Genomic DNA, 21,895 nt, shown 5'->3' with positions numbered 1-21,895 from the left:
GGCTATCAGCTAGAAGACGGTGTCCCTTTTTGGTCAGTGGAGGAAAGGGAGTGGAAGGATGTTGAGAGGCTGACCCTCAGTCTGCTGCTCTCCCCCTCTGCTGATATTGACCATCAGATGCAGGCACCATCAATCAGCCCAGAAAAAGAAAAAGTTAATTATTTATCAGCTGTGCCTCACAAGTAATACAATAACTGATCTATTACCGGTGTGATCATATAGACTACCTCAAAAGAAGTATATAATTTTCAGGGAAATTCAACTGTAGCCAATATGCAGTGTTAATGTGTTGGGCCTATAACCTACTGTATGAACCTCAATGCTACAGAACTATTTTTAATTTGTTAATGTTGCATAGACATGTTTTTGAAGTGATCTTGACTCAGAAAGGTTGGTGACCACTGGTCTAGGCCTATACCGACCCTGTAGGGGACCCTGTAGCTTGTAAGTAAGCACACTTTCTGCAAAGGACGGGCCACCTTACTTGGTCTTTGTACTGGCCTTACCTTACCGCCACTGAGTTTCTCCTCACCTCTGTCCTATCCAGATAGCCACCATCTCTCCTGGCATGACATCCTGTGAGAACACCCTCAACACGCTACGCTACGCTAACAGGTGGGCACACGTGTTACAGCTGGCCATGGGAAACTGTCTCTCCTACAATTGTGCTTTCCATCTGTGATCAGCACAGAAGTGTCTTGAGAAAAGGAATATAGGAACCTCTTCTTTGAATTACGCTCCCTTTATGTTTCTATGGACCTTGAGCTCTTCACTGTGCTCATTCACACAGCATTTTTGTGCTTAGAAATGGGTAGATGATGCTTCTGAGCCTCAATAGGCAGATATAATGATGTAAAGAAAGGGCTCTCTATGATCATATTATTTGAATTGGGAATATCTGCCTGCAGCAGTTTGATGAGATGTAGGCTACATGTGAAAGACTGAATGAGTGCCACTGTGGCAGGCAGGTCATGGGGAAAGGAAAATGCCTATTTCTCTCTTCTAGTTTTGTGTGTCCTGACCCTCATCCCCTCTCTCTTGTGTTTCCTGCTCCTCTACTCTGGGCCTGGTGCTGTGCTGTGCTCTGCTCTGCAGAGTAAAGGAGTTTGGGATCAGTCCCTCAGACATCCCCTTCTCCCAGGGCGGTGGAAGTCGCTCGGAGCTCTCGCCCACCCATGAGTACGATGACTTTGCTACTTCTTCCTGCAGTTCAAGCACCTTCCCATTGTGTGCACACACATACAAATACCTTTTTGGTTGTCACTTACCTGCATGCTTTCCATGTATGCATACATTAGTTGTATAATACACACAACACACTTTCTTATTTTGGTCTTTGTTCCATCGTTCTCACCAGTCTCTGTGGAGGACTTGTCCCTGCGTCTTATTCCTCATTTCCTTCCCTTTTTATTCCATCTCCATGAAACATTCTTTCATCCTTTTCTCCAGCCTTTGCATGTGCTCTGCGATCATCTTTTGCTGTGCTGAGTGAGATTGTGTTAACTTGTGAAAGCTGTTCTCCTCATATCTTCTCATGGACAATAATGTGTGCCCTTGCACTTTTTCACATAATGTTCTTGTGATGTGGCATTTGGTTCCAAATCTTTGTTTATGGTGTCATGTAGCATAACCAGTCAGTCAGGCCTATTAGTTAACGCCTAATATTTGACTGGTCATTTTATACTATGCTAGTTAGAGGATAGTTCCTTGGCTAAGTACCTGCAATTATTTCCAAAGGTGCAGTGAGACCAGCCTGTGTTTATTCCAACTGCTAAAGCAAGTCCTGTCACCACCCAGTCAGTCATGGCTTAGACACAAGTCAATAAGGTTAGGCTGTACTGGACCATATCAGCTCAGTCACACCTCATTAAACATACACGAGATGCCAGAAGTATAGACAGTCCTGGCCATATGTTTGTGCTATCATGCCAACTCATTGTCGCTCATTGTCATGCCAAACATGGCTAACATGCAAGGGCCCTGTTGAAACACACAGCTTCTACAGTTCCATAGCATCAGCATTTAGAGCTGCTTTAGTGGGGAACAACTAATCTAGCACTTGGAATTTGATTAACTCATTATTCTTATATTGCTTAATTTGGTTTTATTGACTGAAAAAATAAAACATTTTATTTTAAAGATACCATATCACTGTAACTTAAAATGGATTGTCAAGCAAGTTGCAACCAATAAGAGCACAGAAAAGCTGATCACGACTCCATTTTGTTGATCCCTGCCTACAGACAGAAACTAAAACAAGAAGCTCCCGCGCTGAGGTCTGTTCAACGCTGGTCCGACCAATCTGATTCCACACTCCAAGACTGCTTCCATCACGTGGACTGGGATATGTTTCGTATTGCGTCAGACAACAACATTGACGAATACGCTGATTCGGTGAGCGAGTTCATTAGAACGTGCGTTGAAGATGTCGTTCCCACAGCAACGATTAAAACATTCCCAAACCCGAAACCGTGGATTGATGGCAGCATTCGCGTGAAACTGAAATCCCGAACCACTGCTTTTAATCAGGGCAAGGTGACCGGAAACATGACCGAATACAAACAGTGTAGCTATTCCCTACGCAAGGCAATCAAACAAGCTAAGCGTCAGTATAGAGACAAAGTAGAATCTCAATTCAACGGCTCAGACACGAGGTATGTGGCAGGGTCTACAGTCAATCACGGATTACAAAAAGAAAACCAGCCCAGTCACGGACCAGGATGTCTTGCTCCCAGGCAGACTAAATAACTTTTTTGCCCGCTTTGAGGACAATACAGTGCCACTGACACGGCCTGCAACTAAAACATGCGGACTCTCCTTCACTGCAGCCGACGTGAGGAAAACATTTAAACGTGTCAACCCTCGCAAGGCTGCAGGCCCAGACTGCATCCCCAGCCGCGCCCTCAGAGCATGCGCAGACCAGCTGGCTGGTGTGTTTACGGACATATTCAATCAATCCCTATCCCAGTCTGTTGTTCCCACATGCTTCAAGAGGGCCACCATTGTTCCTGTTTACAAGAAAACTAAGGTAACTGAGCTAAACGACTACCGCCCCGTAGCACTCACTTCCGTCATCATGAAATGCTTTGAGAGACTAGTCAAGGACCATATCACCTCCACCCTACCTGACACCCTAGACCCACTCCAATTTGCTTACCGCCCAAATAGGTCCACAGACGATGCAATCTCAACCACACTGCACACTGCCCTAACCCATCTCGACAAGAGGAATACCTATGTGAGAATGCTGTTCATCGACTACAGCTCGGTATTTAACACCATAGTGCCCTCCAAACTCGTCATCAAGCTCGAGACCCTGGGTCTTGACCCCGCCCTGTGCAACTGGGTACTGGACTTCCTGACGGGCCGCGCCCAGGTGGTGAGGGTAGGCAACAACATTTCCACCCCGCTGATCCTCAACACTGGGGCCCCACAAGGGTGCGTTCTGAGCCCTCTCCTGTACTCCCTGTTCACCCACGACTGCGTGGCCACGCACGCCTCCAACTCAATCATCTAGGTTGCGGACGACACAACAGTGGTAGGCTTGATTACCAACAACGACGAGACTGCCTACAGGGAGGAGGTGAGGGCCCTCGGAGTGTGGTGTCAGGAAAATAACCTCACACTCAACGTCAACAAAACTAAGCAGATGATTGTGGACTTCAGGAAACAGCAGAGGGAACACCCCCTATCCACATTGATGGAACAGTAGTGTAGAGGGTAATAAGTTTTAAGTTCCTCGGCGTACACATCACAGACAAACTGAATTGGTCCACCCACACAGACAGCATCATGTAGAAGGCGCAGCAGCGCCTCTTCAACCTCAGGAGGCTGAAGAAATTCGGCTTGTCACCAAAAGCACTCACAAACTTCTACAGATGCACAATCGAGAACATCCTGTCGGGCTGTATCACCGCCTGGTACGTCAACTGCTCCGCCCACAACCGTAAGGCTCTCCAGAGGGTAGTGAGGTCTGCACAACGCATCACCGGGGGCAAACTACCTGCCCTCCAGGACACCTACACCACCCGATGTCACAGGAAGGCCATAAAGATCATCAAGGACAACAACCACCCGAGCCACTGCCTGTTCACCCCACTATCATCCAGAAGGCGAGGTCAGTACAAGTGCATCAAAGCTGGGACCAAGAGACTGAAAAACAGCTTCTATCTCAAGGCCATCAGACTGTTAAACAGCCACCGTTAACATTGAGTGGCTGCTGCCAACACACTGACTCAACTCCAGCCACTTTAATGATGGGATTTGATGGGAAATGATGTAAAATATATCACTAGCCACTTTAAACAATGCTAGCTAATATGATGTTTACATACCCTACATTATTCATATATGTATATACTGTACTCTATATCATCTACTGCATCTTTATGTAATACATGTATCATTAGCCACTTTAACTATGCCACTTTGTTTACATACTCATCTCATATGTATATACTGCACTCAATACCATCTACTGTATCTTGCCTATGCCGCTCTGTACCATCACTCATTCATATATCTTTATGTACATATTCTTTATCCCCTTACACTTGTGTCTATAAGGTAGTAGTTTTGGAATTGTTAGCTAGATAACTTGTCGGTTATTACTGCATTGTCGGAACTAGAAGCACAAGCATTTCACTACACTCTCATTAATATCTGCTAACCATGTGTATGTGACAAATAAAATTTGATTTCATTTGATGATGGACCCATTGGCTGCACATGGTGTCACTGGTGTTGTGATGGTTTCTGGGTATCTATTAAATGGGCCAAAACATTCAGCCAAATGTATTGCATACAACTGACGAGACTTAATATTCTGAGTCAGTCCTATCCAAGTAATGCATTTCTATCTGCAATATCCTGACTGTTTGTCCCTACTGAATACGGCCCAGCATATGGAGTGTATTTAACTGGGCTGAGGAGCACTGTCAGCTGACTGGAGGATGGTGTTGATTGACACACAGAGTGAAGGAGTTGACGGTGGACGCTAACCAGGTGACCGAGGGGGTCCGGCCCAACATCCATGTGGTGGACCTGCTGGACTATGACTGGGACCACCTGGGCAGCTCCCCCCAGAGAGACGACCTCAAACTGCTCTGTGAGCAGAACGTAAGCCACACTCTTATAATACACTCTTATTGCACTTTTATGCTCACTCATCTTGTGATGCTGGTGTGTGTGTTTTACTCTGACTGTTGTTTGTCTTTCCAGGAGGAGGAGGTGTCACCCCAGCTCTTTAACTTCCATGAGGCTGTGTCTCAGATGGTGGAGATGGAGGAACAGGTGCTGGAGGACCACAGAGCTGTCTTCCAGGTCAGACGACATTAACAGATGGCTCCTCTTAGATCCTTTCACATATGGTTAGGAGGACCTCTGGGTTTAATTAATCTGCAAGATTAATGTCCTGTGGAGCGACTATCCATGAAATTCTCTAAATCATCCACTTCTTCAAGCTAATGTAATACTGACTTGATGGGAGCAAAGTCATTGATTTAAATAATTTGTTTGTCAGTAGGAAGATGAGATGACCGTTATTGGTGAGTTGTTAATGTGTGTGTGTCTTTTGTGAGCAGGAGTCTATCCGGTGGCTGGAGGATGAGAAGGTTCTGCTGGAAATGACTGAGGAGGTGGACTATGACGTTGACTCCTACGCCACTCAGCTAGAGCAGATACTGGATCAGAAGATTGATATCCTCACTGAGTTCAGAGGTAAGCAGCCTAGACATGTATTATTACAGTGACATGGTACCGTTTCAGTCAGATGGAAGAACATCTCTAAGGAATGAGGTTTGGTCCATTTACACTACATGGCCAAAAGTATGCTCACCTGGAAAATCCCATTCCAAAATCAAAGGCATTAACATGGAGTCTGTCCCCCCTTCGCTGCTATAACAGCCTCCACTCTTCTGGGAAGGCTTTCATTTACATTTACATTTAAGTCATTTAGCAGACGCTCTTATCCAGAGCGACTTACAAATTGGTGCGTTCACCTTATGACATCCAGTGGAGCAGCCACTTTACAATCGTGCATCTAAATCTTTTAAGGGGGGGAGGGGGGTGAGAAGGATTACTTTATCCTATCCTAGATATTCCTTAAAGAGGTGGGGTTTCAGGTGTCTCCGGAAGGTGGTGATTGACTCCGCTGTCCTGGCGTCGTGAGGGAGTTTGTTCCACCATTGGGGGGCCAGAGCAGCGAACAGTTTTGACTGGGCTAAGCGGGAACTGTACTTCTTCAGTGGTAGGGAGGCGAGCAGGCCAGAGGTGGATGAACGCAGTGCCCTTGTTTGGGTGTAGGGCCTGATCAGAGCCTGGAGGTACTGAAGTGCCATTCCCCTCACAGCTCCGTAGGCAAGCACCATGGTCTTGTAGCGGATGCGAGCTTCAACTGGAAGCCAGTGGAGAGAGCGGAGGAGCGGGGTGACGTGAGAGAACTTGGGAAGGTTGAACACCAGACGGGCTGCGGCGTTCTGGATGAGTTGTAGGGGTTTAATGGCACAGGCAGGGAGCCCAGCCAACAGCGAGTTGCAGTAATCCAGATGGGAGATGACAAGTGCCTGGATTAGGACCTGCGCCGCTTCCTGTGTGAGGCAGGGTCGTACTCTGCGGATGTTGTAGATCATGAACCTACAGGAACGGGCCACCGCCTTGATGTTAGTTGAGAACGACAGGGTGTTGTCCAGGATCACGCCAAGGTTCTTAGCGCTCTGGGAGGAGGACACAATGGAGTTGTCAACCGTGATGGCGAGATCATGGAACGGGCAGTCCTTCCCCGGGAGGAGCAGCTCCGTCTTGCCGAGGTTCAGTTTGAGGTGGTGATCAGTCATCCACACTGATATGTCTGCCAGGCATGCAGAGATGCGATTCGCCACCTGGTCATCAGAAGGGGGAAGGAGAAGTTCAATTGTGTGTAGTCTGCATAGCAATGATAGGAGAGACCATGTGAGGTTATGACAGAGCCAAGTGACTTGGTGTATAGCGAGAATAGGAGAGGGCCTAGAACAGAGCCCTGGGGGACACCAGTGGTGAGAGCGCGTGGTGAGGAGACAGATTCTCACCACGCCACCTGGTAGGAGCGACCTGTCAGGTAGGACGCAATCCAAGCGTGGGCCGCGCCGGAGATGCCCAACTCGGAGAGGGTGGAGAGGAGGATCTGATGGTTCACAGTATCGAAGGCAGCCGATAGGTCTAGAAGGATGAGAGCAGAGGAGAGAGAGTTAGCTTTAGCAGTGCGGAGCGCCTCCGTGATACAGAGAAGAGCAGTCTCAGTTGAATGACTAGTCTTGAAACCTGACTGATTTGGATCAAGAAGGTCATTCTGGGAGAGATAGCGGGAGAGCTGGCCAAGGACGGCACGTTCAAGAGTTTTGGAGAGAAAAGAAAGAAGGGATACTGGTCTGTAGTTGTTGACATCGGAGGGATCAAGTGTAGGTTTTTTCAGAAGGGATGCAACTCTCGCTCTCTTGAAGACGGAAGGGACGTAGCCAGCGGTCAGGGATGAGTTGATGAGCGAGGTGAGGTAAGGGAGAAGGTCTCCGGAAATGGTCTGGAGAAGAGGGGATAGGGTCAAGCAGGCAGGTTGTTGGGCGGCCGGCCGTCACAAGACGCGAGATTTCATCTGGAGAGAGAGGGGAGAAAGAGGTCAGAGCACAGGGTAGGGCAGTGTGAGCAGAACCAGCGGTGTCGTTTGACTTAGCAAACGAGGATCGGATGTCGTCGACCTTCTTTTCAAAATGGTTGACGAAGTCATCTGCAGAGAGGGAGGAGGGGGGGGGATTCAGGAGGGAGGAGAAGGTGGCAAAGAGCTTCCTAGGGTTAGAGGCAGATGCTTGGAATTTAGAGTGTTAGAAAGTGGCTTTAGCAGCAGAGACAGAGGAGGAAAATGTAGAGAGGAGGGAGTGAAAGGATGCCAGGTCCGCAGGGAGGCGAGTTTTCCTCCATTTCCGCTCGGCTGCCCGGAGCCCTGTTCTGTGAGCTCGCAATGAGTCGTCGAGCCACGGAGCGGGAGGGAGGACCGAGCCGGCCTGGAGGATAGGGGACATAGAGAGTCAAAGGATGCAGAAAGGGAGGAGAGGAGGGTTGAGGAGGCAGAATCAGGAGATAGGTTGGAGAAGGTTTGAGCAGAGGGAAGAGATGATAGGATGGAAGAGGAGAGAGTAGCGGGGGAGAGAGAGCGAAGGTTGGGACGGCGCGATACCATCCGAGTAGGGGCAGTGTGGGAAGTGTTGGATGAGAGCGAGAGGGAAAAGGATACAAGGTGGTGGTCGGAGACTTGGAGGGGAGTTGCAATGAGGTTAGTGGAAAAACAGCATCTAGTAAAGATGAGGTCGAGCGTATTGTGAGTAGGGGGGGAAGGTGAGAGGGTGAGGTCAAAAGAGGAGAGGAGTGGAAAGAAGGAGGCAGAGAGGAAAGAGTCAAAGGTAGACGTGGGGAGGTTAAAGTCGCCCAGAACTGTGAGAGGTGAGCCGTCCTCAGGAAAGGAGCTTATCAAGGCATCAAACTCATTGATGAACTCTCAGAGCGAACCTGGAGGGGCGATAAATGATAAGGATGTTAAGCTTGAAAGGGCTGGTAACTGTGACAGCATGGAATTCAAAGGAGGCGATAGACAGATGGGTAAGGGGAGAAAGAGAGAATGACCACTTGGGAGAGATGAGGATCCCGGTGCCACCACCCCGCTGACCAGAAGCTCTCGGGGTGTGCGAGAACACGTGGGCGGACGAAGAGAGAGCAGTGGGAGTAGCAGTGTTATCTGTGGTGATCCATGTTTCCGTCAGTGCCAAGAAGTCGAGGGACTGGAGGGAGGCATAGGCTGAGATGAACTCTGCCTTGTTGACCGCAGATCGGCAGTTCCAGAGGCTACCGGAGACCTGGAACTTCACGTGGGTCGTGCGCGCTGGGACCACCAGATTAGGGTGGCCGCGGCCACGCGGTGTGGAGCGTTTGTATGGTCTGTGCAGAGAGGAGAGAACAGGGTTAGACAGACACATAGTTGACAGGCTACAGAAGAGGCTACGCTAATGCAAAGGAGATTGGAATGACAAGTGGACTACACGTCTCGAATGTTCAGAAAGTTAAGCTTACGTAGCAAGAATCTTATTGACTAAAATGATACAGTACTGCTGAAGTAGGCTAGCTGGCAGTGGCTGCGTTGTTGACTTTGTAGGCTAGCTGGCAGTGGCTGCGTTGTTGACACTACACTAATCAAGTCGTTCCGTTGAGTGTAATAGTTTCTACAGTGCTGCTATTCGGGGGCTAGCTGGCTAGCTAGCAGTGTTGATTACGTTACGTTGCGTTAAAAGAACGACAATAGCTGGCTAGCTAACCTAGAAAATCGCTCTAGACTACACAATTATCTTTGATACAAAGACGGCTATGTAGCTAGCTATGTAGCTAGCTATGTAGCTAGCTACGATCAAACAAATCAAACCGTTGTACTGTAATGAAATTAAATGAAAATGTGATACTACCTGTGGAGCGAAGCGGAATGCGACCGGGTTGTTGAGTGGGGAAGTTCTATTCGGAAGACGTTGGCTAGCTGTTGGCTAGCTAGCAGTGTCTCCTACGTTAAGGACAACAAATAGCTGGCTAGCTAACCTCGGTAAATTAAGATAATCACTCTAAGACTACACACAATAAACTACACAATTAGTTTCTAGAAAGCATGTCGTCCTTGGCTCACTAGATGTTGGAACATTGCTGCAGAGACTTGCTTCCATTCAGCCACGAGTGAGGTTGGGCGATTATGCCTTGTTCGCAGTTGGCGTTCCAATTCATCCCGAAGGTGTTCAATGGGGTTGAGGTCAGGGCTCTGTGCAGGCCACTCAAGTTCTTCCACACCGATCTCAACAAACCATTTCTGTATGGACCTCGCTTTGTGCATGGGGGCATTGTCATGCTGAAACAGGAAAGGGCCTTCACTAAACTGTTTCCACAAAGTTTGAAGCACAGAACTGTCTAGAATGTCATTGTATGCTGTAGCATTAAGATTTCCCTTCAACTGAACTAAGGGGCCTAGTCTGAACCATGAAAAAGAAGCCCCAGACCATTATTCTTCCTCTACCAAACTTTACAGTTGGCACTATTAATTTGTGCAGGTAGTGTTCTCCTGGAATCAGCCAAACCCAGATTTGTCCGTCAGACTGCCAGATGGTGAAGCGTGAGAGAACGCATTTCCACTACTCCAGAGTCCAATGGTGGCGAGCTTTACACCACTCCAGCCGACGCTTGACATTGTGCATGGTGATCTTAGGCTTGTGTGCGGGTGCTCGGATATGGAAATCCATATGTTTAGGGGCAGAACGACAGATTTTTACCTTGTCAGCTCTGGGATTCGATCCCAGCAACCTTTCGGTTACTGGCCCAACGCTCTAACCACTAGGCTCTAACCATTAGGCTACCTGGTGGAAGGGAATTTGTGGATTTGAGCGCAACTGGTCCTTGTTTGGGAACACACACACCAAAGCACGCAACAGGCTGACCAATACAAGGGTTGAGAAATTGGTGGCCATCCAGGCAAATTTGAGCCTTTTTGAGCCCGACAACGAGCCATCCTCAACATGGTTGGAAAGTGACAGTGAAGCTTCAAAGTCTAATGTTCAAGAGGTGGACATTGAGGATGTCCAGGGAGAAGACATGGAAGCCTGAGAGTAAGACAACAAAAGCTTTAGTTTCTAGACTATAATTTTACAGATGTATGTTGAACATGTTTTTGGGAGATGCGATGGATCATTGGGGATCATTCAATATTCCCTTTTTGTTGTTCAGTGAAATTCTTATTTTTTATTATTATTTTTTTTAAATCACCTTTATTTAACCAGGTAGTTGAGAACAAGTTCTCATTTACAATTGCGACCTGGCCAAGATAAAGCAAAGCATTTCGACACATACAACGACAGAGTTACACATGGAATAAAACAAACATGCAGTCAATAATACAGTATAAACAAGTATATATGATGTGAGCAAATGAGGTGAGATAAGGGAGGTAAAGGGAAAAAAAGGCCATGGTGGCAAAGTAAATACAATATAGCAAGTAAAACACTGGAATAGTAGATTTGCAGTGGAAGAATGTGCAAAGTAGAAATAAAAATAATGGGGTGCAAAGGAGCAAAATAAATAAAATAAATACAGTAGGGGAAGAGGTAGTTGTTTTGTTTGGGATAAATTGATGGGCTATTTACAGGTGCAGTAATCTGTGAGCTGCTCTGACAGTTGATGCTTAAAGCTAGTGAGGGAGATAAGTGTTTCCAGTTTCAGAGATTTTTGTAGTTCGTTCCAGTCATTGGCAGCAGAGAACTGGAAGGAGAGGCGGCCAAAGAAATAATTGGTTTTGGGGGTGACCAGATAAACCTGCTGGAGCGCGTGCTACAGGTGAGTGATGCTATGGTGACCAGCGAGCTGAGATAACCGGGGACTTTACCTAGCAGGGTCTTGTAAATGACATGGAGCCAGTGGGTTTGGCGACGAGTATGAAGCGAGGGCCAGCCAACGAGAGCATACAGGTCGCAATGGTGGGTAGTATATGGGGCTTTGGTGACAAATGGATTGCACTGTGATAGACTGCATCCAATTTGTTGAGTAGGCTATTGGAGGCTATTTTGTAAATGACATTGCTGAAGTCGAGGATTGGTAGGATGGTCAGTTTTACAAGGGTATGTTTAACTTTGGATTGGAGATGTTTGATGTGGGTCTGGAAGGAGAGTTTACAGTCTAACCAGACACCTAGGTATTTGTAGTTGTCCACGTATTCTAAGTCAGAGCCGTCCAGAGTAGTGATGTTGGGCAGGTGCAGGCAGCGATCGGTTGAAGAGCATGCATTTAGTTTTACTAGTATTTACAGTTTTTCTCAGTCGCTTTGGTGCATTTTTCACATCATCCCTAACATGTGCATTTCTCAGAACAATTTGTACAAACTGCAATATACAATAGATATGTTTCTAAAGCTAGTCAGTCACTAAAAATCATTAGTACATCTCTCAAAAGTAAATATTCATGCCAATGATCATGTCAGTGTCATCAGAATGATAAGTCATTGAGTCATTGTTCACGAACAAGGTCGTCAAAATGTTTAGGCATGTTGTCAATGTAACTGTACTTTGACAGTATTACCTGATGTAAACTTAGGCTACAGTTTGGATGACAGTTACTGTATTGAAAATGCACAAGGCTGCACTTCTATGGCATATCAATTTCAACAGTACTATTTACATATTACTGTATGTGGGTTATTGATTGAAAGAGACTGGACAACCCAAGGGGCACACAGGGGAAAACAAAACTAAATTAGAAAGAAAACAGGAAACCACCCATAAGGTACAACTTTGCCCGCAGCACTATTGTGCTGTCTCTACACATCCAGACGTTCCTGTCTATCGGCCCACATATTCTCATCCACATCATACCGGATATTTTTCCTTCCAATGCAACGTGGAAAGAATCTTTTGGAATGCCTTATCCATCCTCTGCAGGTGTCTACTGTGATGTCCGCACATGCTGCATCCATTGCAGCCAGCAGGGTCATCTGTGTGTGTGGCTGACGATCGTACACCTTCCACCTCCATGCTGAAAATAACTCCTCAATTGGGTTACGGAATGGTGAATAAGGTCGGAGGAATTCTATGAGCATCCTCGGGTGGGTCACAAACCATTGCCTTATGATGTTTGATCGATGGAAACTCACATTATCACAAATGACTACATACTTTGGCCAGTCCTCTCTAAACAGACCCCTCTCATCATCAGGGATGAGAGCTCTGTAGAGAGTGTCTAAAAAGTTGAGTAGATGCTGGGTGTTGTATGGCCCTATAAGGGGGATATAGGTTAGGACACCATGCTCCGAAAATAGCAGCACACATGGTGATATTTCCTCCTCGTTGGCCTGGCAAATCCACAGTAGCTCTGTGACTGATGATATTCTGACCCCGCCTTCTGCATTTGGTCAAGTTGAAACCAGCCTCATCCACGAATACAAAGTTGTGAGAGGGTTCACTTGATTCCAACTCCATTATACGCTATATCCCAGAACACACAGTTGAATTTGTTTTGGTAAGGAAGAGTGACATAAAATGTACATATATTGCATGTTCCTTCCACAGCAATGGAAATGTGTGCAGTTTATGCTTACTGTACTATGTATCACTATAAAATGTTGCTGTAAAGTAGTTACATAGATATGTTTTACTTGTGCATACTGGTACCGTAGCTCCTTAACTCTGTCCTCATTCCTTTGGAATGGTACACTGTACAACTGTTTCATACTCATCTGGTTTCTATGCAGCACCCTGTCGATGGTTGAGATGCTAACCGTATGGATGTTTTCAAAGAGATTGTTGTCTTCTCTAATGGTCCTTTGTATTTCCCTGAGTCTCATGGCATTGTTTACTCGGACCATGGTGCAAATAGCCTCCTCCTGTTGAGGTCTGAAAAGGCGTCCTCTGCCACCGGTTTGAGGTAATCTTACAGTCCTATGTGGGGAAAAATGCAGTGATGCATCGCACACTTTCACATAGACAAAAACTATGCGAACACACATTTTACTGTAAAACATACAGGCGGGTGCATGTAAGGTGCAGTATGTATCTGTATAGAGTATTTCTGTATGCTGTGAAATACAAGTGGACTACTGTAATATGAAGCATTGTAGGAAGTATACAGTATACTTATATACAGTAACAATGCACTGTACATTGGTGGACATACCTGTTCTCTCTTCGAAACATTTGAACTATTGAGGACACGGTTGATCTCCCAATATTCGGCTGCACCCTTCGACCCGCCTCAGCCCTTGTAAGTCCATGATTGACAACATGGTCTACAATAGTGGCCCTTATGTTATCAGATATGCGCCTATGTCCTCTTCTGCCTCTTCCTCTGTTTTGCCTTCCACCACGCATCCTTGCTCCTCTTCTTCCTCCTCTTGGCTGTTGACCCTGTTTGTTTCCTGGTCCATCCATTATTGGAAAATTGCAACTCTATCTGTCTATATATGCTTGCCAATTGATTTTTCATGAGATGCACCTTTGAGCAATTTAGACAACTGGTTGATTGTTGGTTGAACTAACACTTGAGGGTCAATTTCACCTGCACGATTCATCAATTCACATTTTTGTACAAAAGGTCTAATAGAAATGTATAAAACTATGCTTGACAGTTTGTGACAAATAGTTCAACAATTTAGCATGTAATGGCTTATGCAAGGAACTAATGCCTAGATGTTTTGAGGGGTAAGACTATTCAACAGAGAACCATCTACTATATTTTGATCAACATGACATGAGCAATTGATAATGTAGAAAAAAGCTGACACTTGTACATTATCAATTGCAATTTGTTCAAAGGAATAAGAAATTGTTTTAATGATGTGCACAAGTGACTAGATGATTTGGAATTTGTACAAGTAGTATCAAGAATTGCACTTTTGATCTAAGAAATGCACCAAAGCGACTGAGAAAGACTGTAAGAGCAATTGGAGGCCACGGAAGGAGAGTTGTATGGCATTGAAGCTTGCCTGGAGGGTACCTCTTGGGGATAGGGCTGTTTACTGCCCCCGCTGGAGTAATTGCGTGCCCATAGTAAACATACATTTTTTTTGTCAAAAGTTGCTAATATATGCAAATAAAAATATTATTGAATAGAAAACACTCTAAAGCTTCTAAAACCGTTTAAATTATGTCTGTATGTAAAGCAGAACTCTCAGGGCAGTCATTCTCCCAAACTCTCTTGTCATCAGAAAAGTTGGCCCAACATTGACGTCATCGCCCCCACCCTTCCCAAGCACCTACAGGTCTGGGAACAGTCTCTTTGTCTTCAGCGCGATCTCAGCTTTCAATGGGGATTCTCATTGTGAGAATCGCACGCTCACGAGAGTTTTGGCGGGCTGAAACCTTTCGGTCACGCGAAAAAACAGGTCACTTTCATGCGCGCTCTACTCCGTTCCTGTCTTTTTTCCAAGATCGATTAAACAATGCATGCGTTTCTGTTCGTCCTCACGATTGCTGTACACATTTATAACATGTTAAAGCTTGATTATGAACTTAGTTTGATAAGTTTAGTCGACATATAATATGTAAGTTCGACGTTTTGGTGCGCATCCACTTGACTTTTGGCTACATTTCAACCGAAATGTGTCGTGTTTGAGAACCGAAAGACACAGACTGCAAAACTAAACGCTGTTTTTGGTAAGTATAATTCCTTCCAGGTCTTCTGATGGAAGAACAGCAAAGGTAAGGGAATATTTATGTAGTAAATTTGGGTTTCTGTGGACTCTAAGATAGAGGAGCCATAATGCTACTTTTTGAGCGCCGACTCATAGTATAGCCTAGTGAACGAAACCTGTAACGTTAAAAATAAATGTAACACAGCGATTGCATTCAGAAGAAGTGTATCTAACTATATATATATGTAGAACATGCATATTTAGTCAAAGTTTATGATGTGTATTCCTTGTTAGCTGACGTTATCTGCCGGAGCTATCGTCATTTCTCAGGACATTTGAGTAGCATTTTTTGAACGATGCATCATTGTAAACAGAGATTTATGGATATATATAGCATATTATTGAAAAAAACAAATGTACTGTGTTGTAACATGTTATATTACTGTCATCTGATGAAGATTTCAAAAGGTTAGTGCATTATTTTTCTTTTAATCCTGCATTTGTTGATTGCATATTTTTTTCAACTTGGCTATGCAAATTAGCTGTGTCTTCGGTGGTGGTTTGACATAAATATGTGCTATGTTTTCGCCCTAAAACATTTTAGAAATCTGACTTGTTGGGTAGATAAACAAGGTGTTTATCTTTCATTTGAGCCATTGGACTTGTTAATGTGTGGAGGTTAAATATTTGTAGGAATATTTTTGCATTCCATGCGCCACCTTCCAGCTGAACGTGGGGGGGGGTGTTCCAAAATTGGAACCCTAGTCCCCTTCTGGTTAACACAGTGTCCAAAGAAGGGTCAGAAGTATACAGAATGGTGTCGTCTGCGTAGAGGTGGATCAGAGACTCACCAGCAGCAAGAGCGACATCATTGATGTATACAGAGAAGAGAGTCGGTCCAAGAATTGAACCCTGTGGCACCCCATAGAGACTGCCAGGGGTCCGGACAGCAGACCCTCCGATTTGACACACTGAACTCTATCAGAGAAGTAGTTGGTGATGTGAAGAGTCAACTTAATTAAAGTTACATTTGTAACTGAATTGTTTTTTAAATTTATATTGGAAGGATTTAATCATTTGCAATTATGTCTACTTATGATAAGGTCAAATGTTTGTTTCTGTCTCCATATGATATGGTAAATATATCCATTGCAAAAAAACATCTACTTTTAAATTATATTAATTAGCATATATTTACATTAATTCCCATATATTCCTGTTAATTCCCATGGAAAGTTTCCACGTTTTGAATATTCCCCAAAATTTGCAACCCTAGTTGCAACCGAGGACAGACAATTTTTACGCGCATCAGCGATCCTGTTCTGTGAGCTTGTGTGGGGTGCCTCTTCGCAGCTGTTGCTCCTCGATGTCTCCACTTCACAATAAAATAACTTGCAGTTGACCGGGGCAGCTCTATTAGGGCAGAAATTTGCCATCCCATGATGGTGCCATGTTGAAAGTCACTGACCCTTCAGTACGGGCCATTCTTCTGCCAATGTTTGTCTGTGGAGATTGCATGGATGTGTACTCTATTTTGTACACCTTTCTGCAACGTGTGTGGCTGAAATAGCCGAATCCACTAATTTGAAGGGGTGTCCACATGCTCAAAATTAGCGATTTATTTTGACTCCTGGTGTATTTGTATTATTCTCCACCTCTTTCATTCTTTTGTTGATTTTGGTCTCTCTGCATGTATCAGCGTTTTCAATCGTATTATTTTAATAAGCAGTAATATCTAATCCACTCTTTCTGCTCCTTTCTTTTCAGATAAAGTGAAGTCGTTCCGCTCGTCGCTCCAAGAAGAGGAACAAGCCAGTAAGCAGATCAATCCTAAGAGGCCACGTGCCCTGCTGTAGACCAGACCTGACACGGGAGGGGGGTGTGGTCTTTGTGTGTGGAATGGGCAGTGGCACATACAGGAACATGACTATAAAAACGTGGCACATCTGTCACAAACAAACTGACTCATCTAATCAGGCTCACCACGGATGTCATCAGAAATAACAGAAGGGGAATGCAACCTTGGATACCTTTTATAGCTGATTTTACATTTTTACTCTTTTGCCCGGTTCTATTTAAAAATAAAAAAAATGTACTTTAAATTGAACGGCTGTTGACTTGTCTTCATCAGAGACCTGTTGGTTGTGCTTTTGGGTTCTACAACAAGTGTTGTGTATTCTGGTAGGTCTGATTGACATGTATGCATGTGCAACTCTCTGTTGGCCTCCAACGCGTGTGGTTGGTTCCCTGCTCAGTTGGCACTGTACAGAATACATTACTCTGTAGGGCCAGTCTTTCTTTCCTTCCTCTTCAATTTCCTGAGTTGAGAGGAAGTCAAATCTAGTTGTGGTTCTCATGTCTTACCAGTCCTTGTCTATAGTTTGTTTTGTTCTCCTGTTATTTAATACTGTAAAAAGTCATTTTTCACCCATTTAACTTTGTAAAGACAAATGTATAGTAAATACGCAACAGTAAGTCAGTGGTATGTTTCTGTGTTTGCCACAGATGTAACACTGGCGGAAGTAAAGGGGATACCTCGTCAGTGGTAACTGAAATGTGTCTTCCGCATTTAACCCAAACCCTCAGTGGCAGCCTTAATCACCTCTTCAGCTCCTGGGGAACACATTTTTACCTTGTCCGCTCGGGGATTTGATCCAGCAACCTTTCGGTTACTGGCCCAACGCTCAGTGTCCTGTTTGATTTGACCCTTGACCTGCACCACTGAAATGCCAATAGAACCTGTCTCCTTAACTGACAAATGCACATGCAGTCAAAATACAACCTGGATTTTACAGGGCTAAGTAACACTGTATGATGAAAATTTGGACTAGATTCAATCCAGAACCCATTACAGTACGGTTGATATTTAAAATTGCACCGACATGCATGGTTTACCGTGAATATTGCATTTAAATGTCAATCGAGCTACGACACGGATTATATATAGCCCTTTAATTTCCAGTCGTCATGGGTAGGAAAACCTCTAGTTAAATGACAAGATGTGTAGTAAGCAGTGTGATGTCCTTTGTTTGTGGGACTGTCGTGACTCTGGCCCTGTAACTCAGCAGAAGTGGCACCATCTAGAGGCAGACTTCATAGGGAGATGGGTATAGTGCAGCAAAGCCTGTTTGAATACTCCCAAGTTATGTCATTATATATTTCGCATATCTTAGCTATTACGTCTTTCCGATGAAGAGTTGGGGTCATTTATGGTGGTAAAGCAGTCATGAATTGCGTAAGATTGGCTCAGGGCTCCTCACACAACAACCATGAGTCAGACATCTGACAAAGTATATTTTTCAACCTATCCATGACAACCAAGCACATACTGTAGGGCTGACCATAGAACACATCTCAACAGGTACTTGTGTCACCTGTTTTATGTATGAACATCAACTATACCTGTTACTGCTTAGTAAATATGTACATTTCAGCAAAACAAACAATTTCACTTATCACCAGCTTTCATGGTCATATAAAAGGCATGATGAAGGTAGTCCATGAGTCTGAGGTGTCTTGCTGCATTCCTCCAGCCAGTGAAAGTAGTTATCATCCAAACAATCACATGACTCTTGGATGTGATCTCAATCCATAAAAGCTTCCAGTTTCTGTTCTTTAAAGAACACTGGAGGTTTGACAACTGGATATGTTTCCACCATATTGCGCTCCTGCACAAAGTCCTCAGCTGTCCAGTTAGGAAAAGTGGATCCCAGCAGAGTTGAACGCGTGGAGAAGTCTGGATAGAAGACAGATGACATGAAGAATCTCAACAAAAAAAACATTAACATTAAAGGAGAAAAAAACTGCAAACATAAGAATAGTCCAGCTCCACTTACACCATGAAGTCATCTATGTCCATGCTCCTGGCTCGCTTCTCACTAAACTCAGCCTCCTGCAAAACACTCTCAATCTTCTTGGTGATGCTGAAGTCTGCTGGGATTTCCTGTTCCAGAAACAAACAAATGTAATGACTCGTTAACTAGTAATAAATCACCCAACCACATCCAGAATGTGAAAATATAGACTGCATAAGTGGAATATTGGCATGTGTGTGCTTACCACGTTGTGTACTGAACAGTGAATCCTGTAGTTCTTCTCCAACAGCTGCTCAACTGCAGTGGACCTGGAAAAAAACATCTTCAGGCTATAGCTTTTCACACAACCATTTGAGGCTGACAGGATATGACCAAGAATGATTTGAATATGCTTTGTTTTGGTACTCACTTGAAACCTGCGTTGAGGGTTTTGTTTTTCCTCACAAATGCAATTCTGACGAGACCATCCCATTCCTGTTGGAGGCAAGATTACAAACCTGATCACAAGACCTACTGTACAGCAGAACATTTAAACTCCTATCTTTCCCATGTAGGTGACAGTGAACCATGTCTCTTATACAATCACCTTCACAGAACTAACACTTACCTGGAAGTTAACAGGAGGTGGTGGGTTCTTAGGCTCTATTCTGACAACACTCGACTCCACTTTAGGAGGAGGACGGAAGTTATTCTTCCCCACCTGAGCAAGAGAGAAATGAGAATTAAGAATAAAGCAAGAATGAAACATAGCTGAGAAAGACAATAGTCCGCATGCAGAATGTCAGTTTCATGGCTGAGTCAATGGTTCTGTCCCAAAATCTAAATGGCATCCTATTCCCTATTATATAATACACTACTTTTGACCAGAGCCCATTTGGGACGCAAGCAAGAGATCCCACTGACCTTCATGAGGTGGTCTACTCGAGCCAGCAGCTGAGTGTTGATGGATAGCCTGCAGTACAGCTTGTCTCCAGGCTTGGCAACCAGACGCATGGCAAACTCTCTCTGGAACATCAGCACTGCACATCTGACAAGACACCAAATAAACGGTTTTAGCTGTTGTTTAAGTTGTTGCACTGTTTATGAGGAGAGCTTGCGAGTAAGCATGTCATTGTACACTACACTGTATCCTGTGCATATGACAAACACACTTTGATTTGGCTAAATCCCAACTTGAGATCCATGCACATCACTCAAATGTCCCTAAATATCTCACTTTTTTTATTTTACCTTTATTTAACCAGGCAAGTCAGTTAAGAACAAATTCTTATTTTCAATGACGGCCTAGGAACAGTGGGTTAACTGCCTGTTCAGGGGCAGAACGACAGATTTGGACCTTGTCAGCTCTGGGATTCGAACTTGCAACCTTTCGGTTACTAGTCCAACGCACTAACCACTAGGCTAACCTGCCGCCCCACATTGATAATAATGCATGATTTACACAACAGTCTGGTCTACCAATGCCTGTTTGAGGTTCACATTTGGCCCCCAAGTGTACTAATGGATGGGGGGGGGGGGGGTCTGACAGCTCTGGAACCAGCCAGCTTCTCTTGTCTCTTACCTAAAGAAAGGCCTGTGCAGAAGTAACTTGAAGACAAAAGGTGATGAAATCTGCAAAACAACAATGAAACATGTTTCTGTAGGTATGTATTATTGTCAGAATTATGATACTGAAATGGGTAAGTGTTGGTTACTGAGGGTGATGAGTTTTACCTGGTAAGGTAAATTGGCAACACAGACATCAAAGAAAGGCAGCTCTGTTTTCAGGACATCCCCCACTAAGATCTGTAGTTTAGTTTGCATAGGCCTATTACAGACAATGAACACAGATGTCACTATCACAGTTTCAACTTATACTCCCCTTTTAAGGAATTGTAAATGTATCTCAGTAGCTAAGTTATGGCAAGTACTCACGTGCACTGCACTCTCTTCTGGAGCTCAGCAACCAGCCTACCGTCCAACTCACAGGCCACTACCTTCAGACATGGGGAAGATGAAAGCAACAGTAAGTACCAGAAGCTTCAAATAAGCCTTTAGCTACAAACCTTCACTGACAGTAAGAACGAATCTCTCACCTTTTTGGCTTTCTCAAGCAGTTTGACAGTCATGTTTCCTGTGCCAGGCCCCACCTCCAACACCACATCTGTCGGCCTGAGAGCAGCCTGCCAACATGGATATCGGAATTGGAACATGTCAGTGAGCCTTCCTATCAATAACATGTAATATTGACCAGAGAGGGTACAGCTGCTTGAAAATGTGAAGGCATTTCTTTGCATGCTTATGAAAATTGTAGAAGGGGTGGTTGTGATCCTTGACCTTTACCAATGGTAAACAAAGTGGTTACAACCAGTACATTACCTTTTCAATGATTCCATTGACTACCAGTGGGTTTTTCAAGATGTGTTGACCAAGGCCAGTGTTGAACATGACCCCTAGAATACATTTACATAAACAGTTGTTTTGTTTTTAATTCAACTACGCAAGTCAGGTAACAAATTTACAATAAACGCATGGTTAAATAAAATCACGCCAGATCAATAGTGTCTTCTTTCTAGCCTATATATATATATATATATAGCGCCATAAGCCTGACTAGCTAACGTTTGTTAACGTATCTGCAACTGGCTAGCTCCGACTGGCACTAAGCCACTGCTAACGTTAGCTGCTAGATACTAGAAACAGCTGAAACAAACCTTGGTTTTTAACCTGTTGGTGTTGTCTGGTTTTCTTTTCTGCCCTTACTTTTGGCATTTTTCAATCGACTTTGAGACACTCTCAAAGAAAAACGAATTACACAAAAATTGTTCGTCGCAACAAAAAAATCGACACGTGCAAATAACCGAAATATCCTGATTTATGACGTCTGCAGGAAATGTGCTGCCGTGGTTAGAATGGTAGAAACCTTTGCCGAGTGGTG

The 21,895-nt window shown here is 44.5% G+C and overlaps 2 protein-coding genes across 8 annotated transcripts in view; one reads left to right on the top strand and one right to left on the bottom strand.

The window, feature by feature from the left end:
* The window catches only part of LOC124036417 (kinesin-like protein KIF2A), a 39,118-nt gene extending 21,848 nt beyond the window's left edge, over positions 1 to 17,270 (top strand). For 5 of the 7 annotated variants that reach the window (XM_046350984.1, XM_046350983.1, XM_046350987.1 and 2 more), the window contains 6 exons: positions 548 to 615; positions 1,096 to 1,179; positions 4,974 to 5,118; positions 5,221 to 5,322; positions 5,583 to 5,718; positions 16,931 to 17,270. In XM_046350984.1, coding sequence (XP_046206940.1) covers positions 548 to 615; positions 1,096 to 1,179; positions 4,974 to 5,118; positions 5,221 to 5,322; positions 5,583 to 5,718; positions 16,931 to 17,019 — 624 coding nt within the window. In that variant the 3' untranslated portion in view covers positions 17,020 to 17,270. The remainder of the gene's footprint in view (positions 1 to 547; positions 616 to 1,095; positions 1,180 to 4,973; positions 5,119 to 5,220; positions 5,323 to 5,582; positions 5,719 to 16,930) is intronic. The other 2 variants (XM_046350989.1, XM_046350988.1) reach the window with 1 other exon arrangement.
* Positions 17,271 to 18,437: 1,167 nt separating this feature from the next.
* dimt1l (DIM1 dimethyladenosine transferase 1-like (S. cerevisiae)) lies at positions 18,438 to 21,859 on the bottom strand. The gene is made up of 12 exons (XM_046350992.1): positions 21,672 to 21,859; positions 21,337 to 21,410; positions 21,054 to 21,140; positions 20,893 to 20,954; positions 20,692 to 20,785; positions 20,540 to 20,589; positions 19,882 to 20,005; positions 19,586 to 19,678; positions 19,388 to 19,452; positions 19,223 to 19,286; positions 19,000 to 19,106; positions 18,438 to 18,899 (listed from the first exon to the last, which is right to left on the bottom strand). Exons 1-12 carry the CDS (start codon positions 21,727 to 21,729, stop codon positions 18,857 to 18,859), a joined length of 921 nt encoding a protein of 306 aa, XP_046206948.1. The 5' UTR covers positions 21,730 to 21,859; the 3' UTR covers positions 18,438 to 18,856.
* Between the last annotated feature and the right edge of the window lie 36 nt (positions 21,860 to 21,895).

The sequence above is a fragment of the Oncorhynchus gorbuscha genome, linkage group LG05 (genome assembly GCF_021184085.1).
Source record: "Oncorhynchus gorbuscha isolate QuinsamMale2020 ecotype Even-year linkage group LG05, OgorEven_v1.0, whole genome shotgun sequence".
NCBI lineage: Eukaryota > Metazoa > Chordata > Actinopteri > Salmoniformes > Salmonidae > Oncorhynchus > Oncorhynchus gorbuscha.
The sequence above is the reverse complement of the archived record's forward strand: the minus strand, read 5'-3'. Positions and strand labels throughout refer to the sequence as shown.

Excerpts from the sequence above, each read along its gene's own strand:
- dimt1l (XM_046350992.1), bottom strand. The coding sequence starts at position 21,729 with ATGCCAAAAGTAAGGGCAGAAAAGAAAACCAGACAACACCAACAGGTT. Across the intron at positions 20,955-21,053 it reads TGCTTGAGAAAGCCAAAAAG|GTAGTGGCCTGTGAGTTGGA; the intron begins GTGAGAGATTCG and ends CCATGTCTGAAG. Across the intron at positions 19,107-19,222 it reads ACTGTTCAGTACACAACGTG|GAAATCCCAGCAGACTTCAG; the intron begins GTAAGCACACAC and ends TTTCTGGAACAG.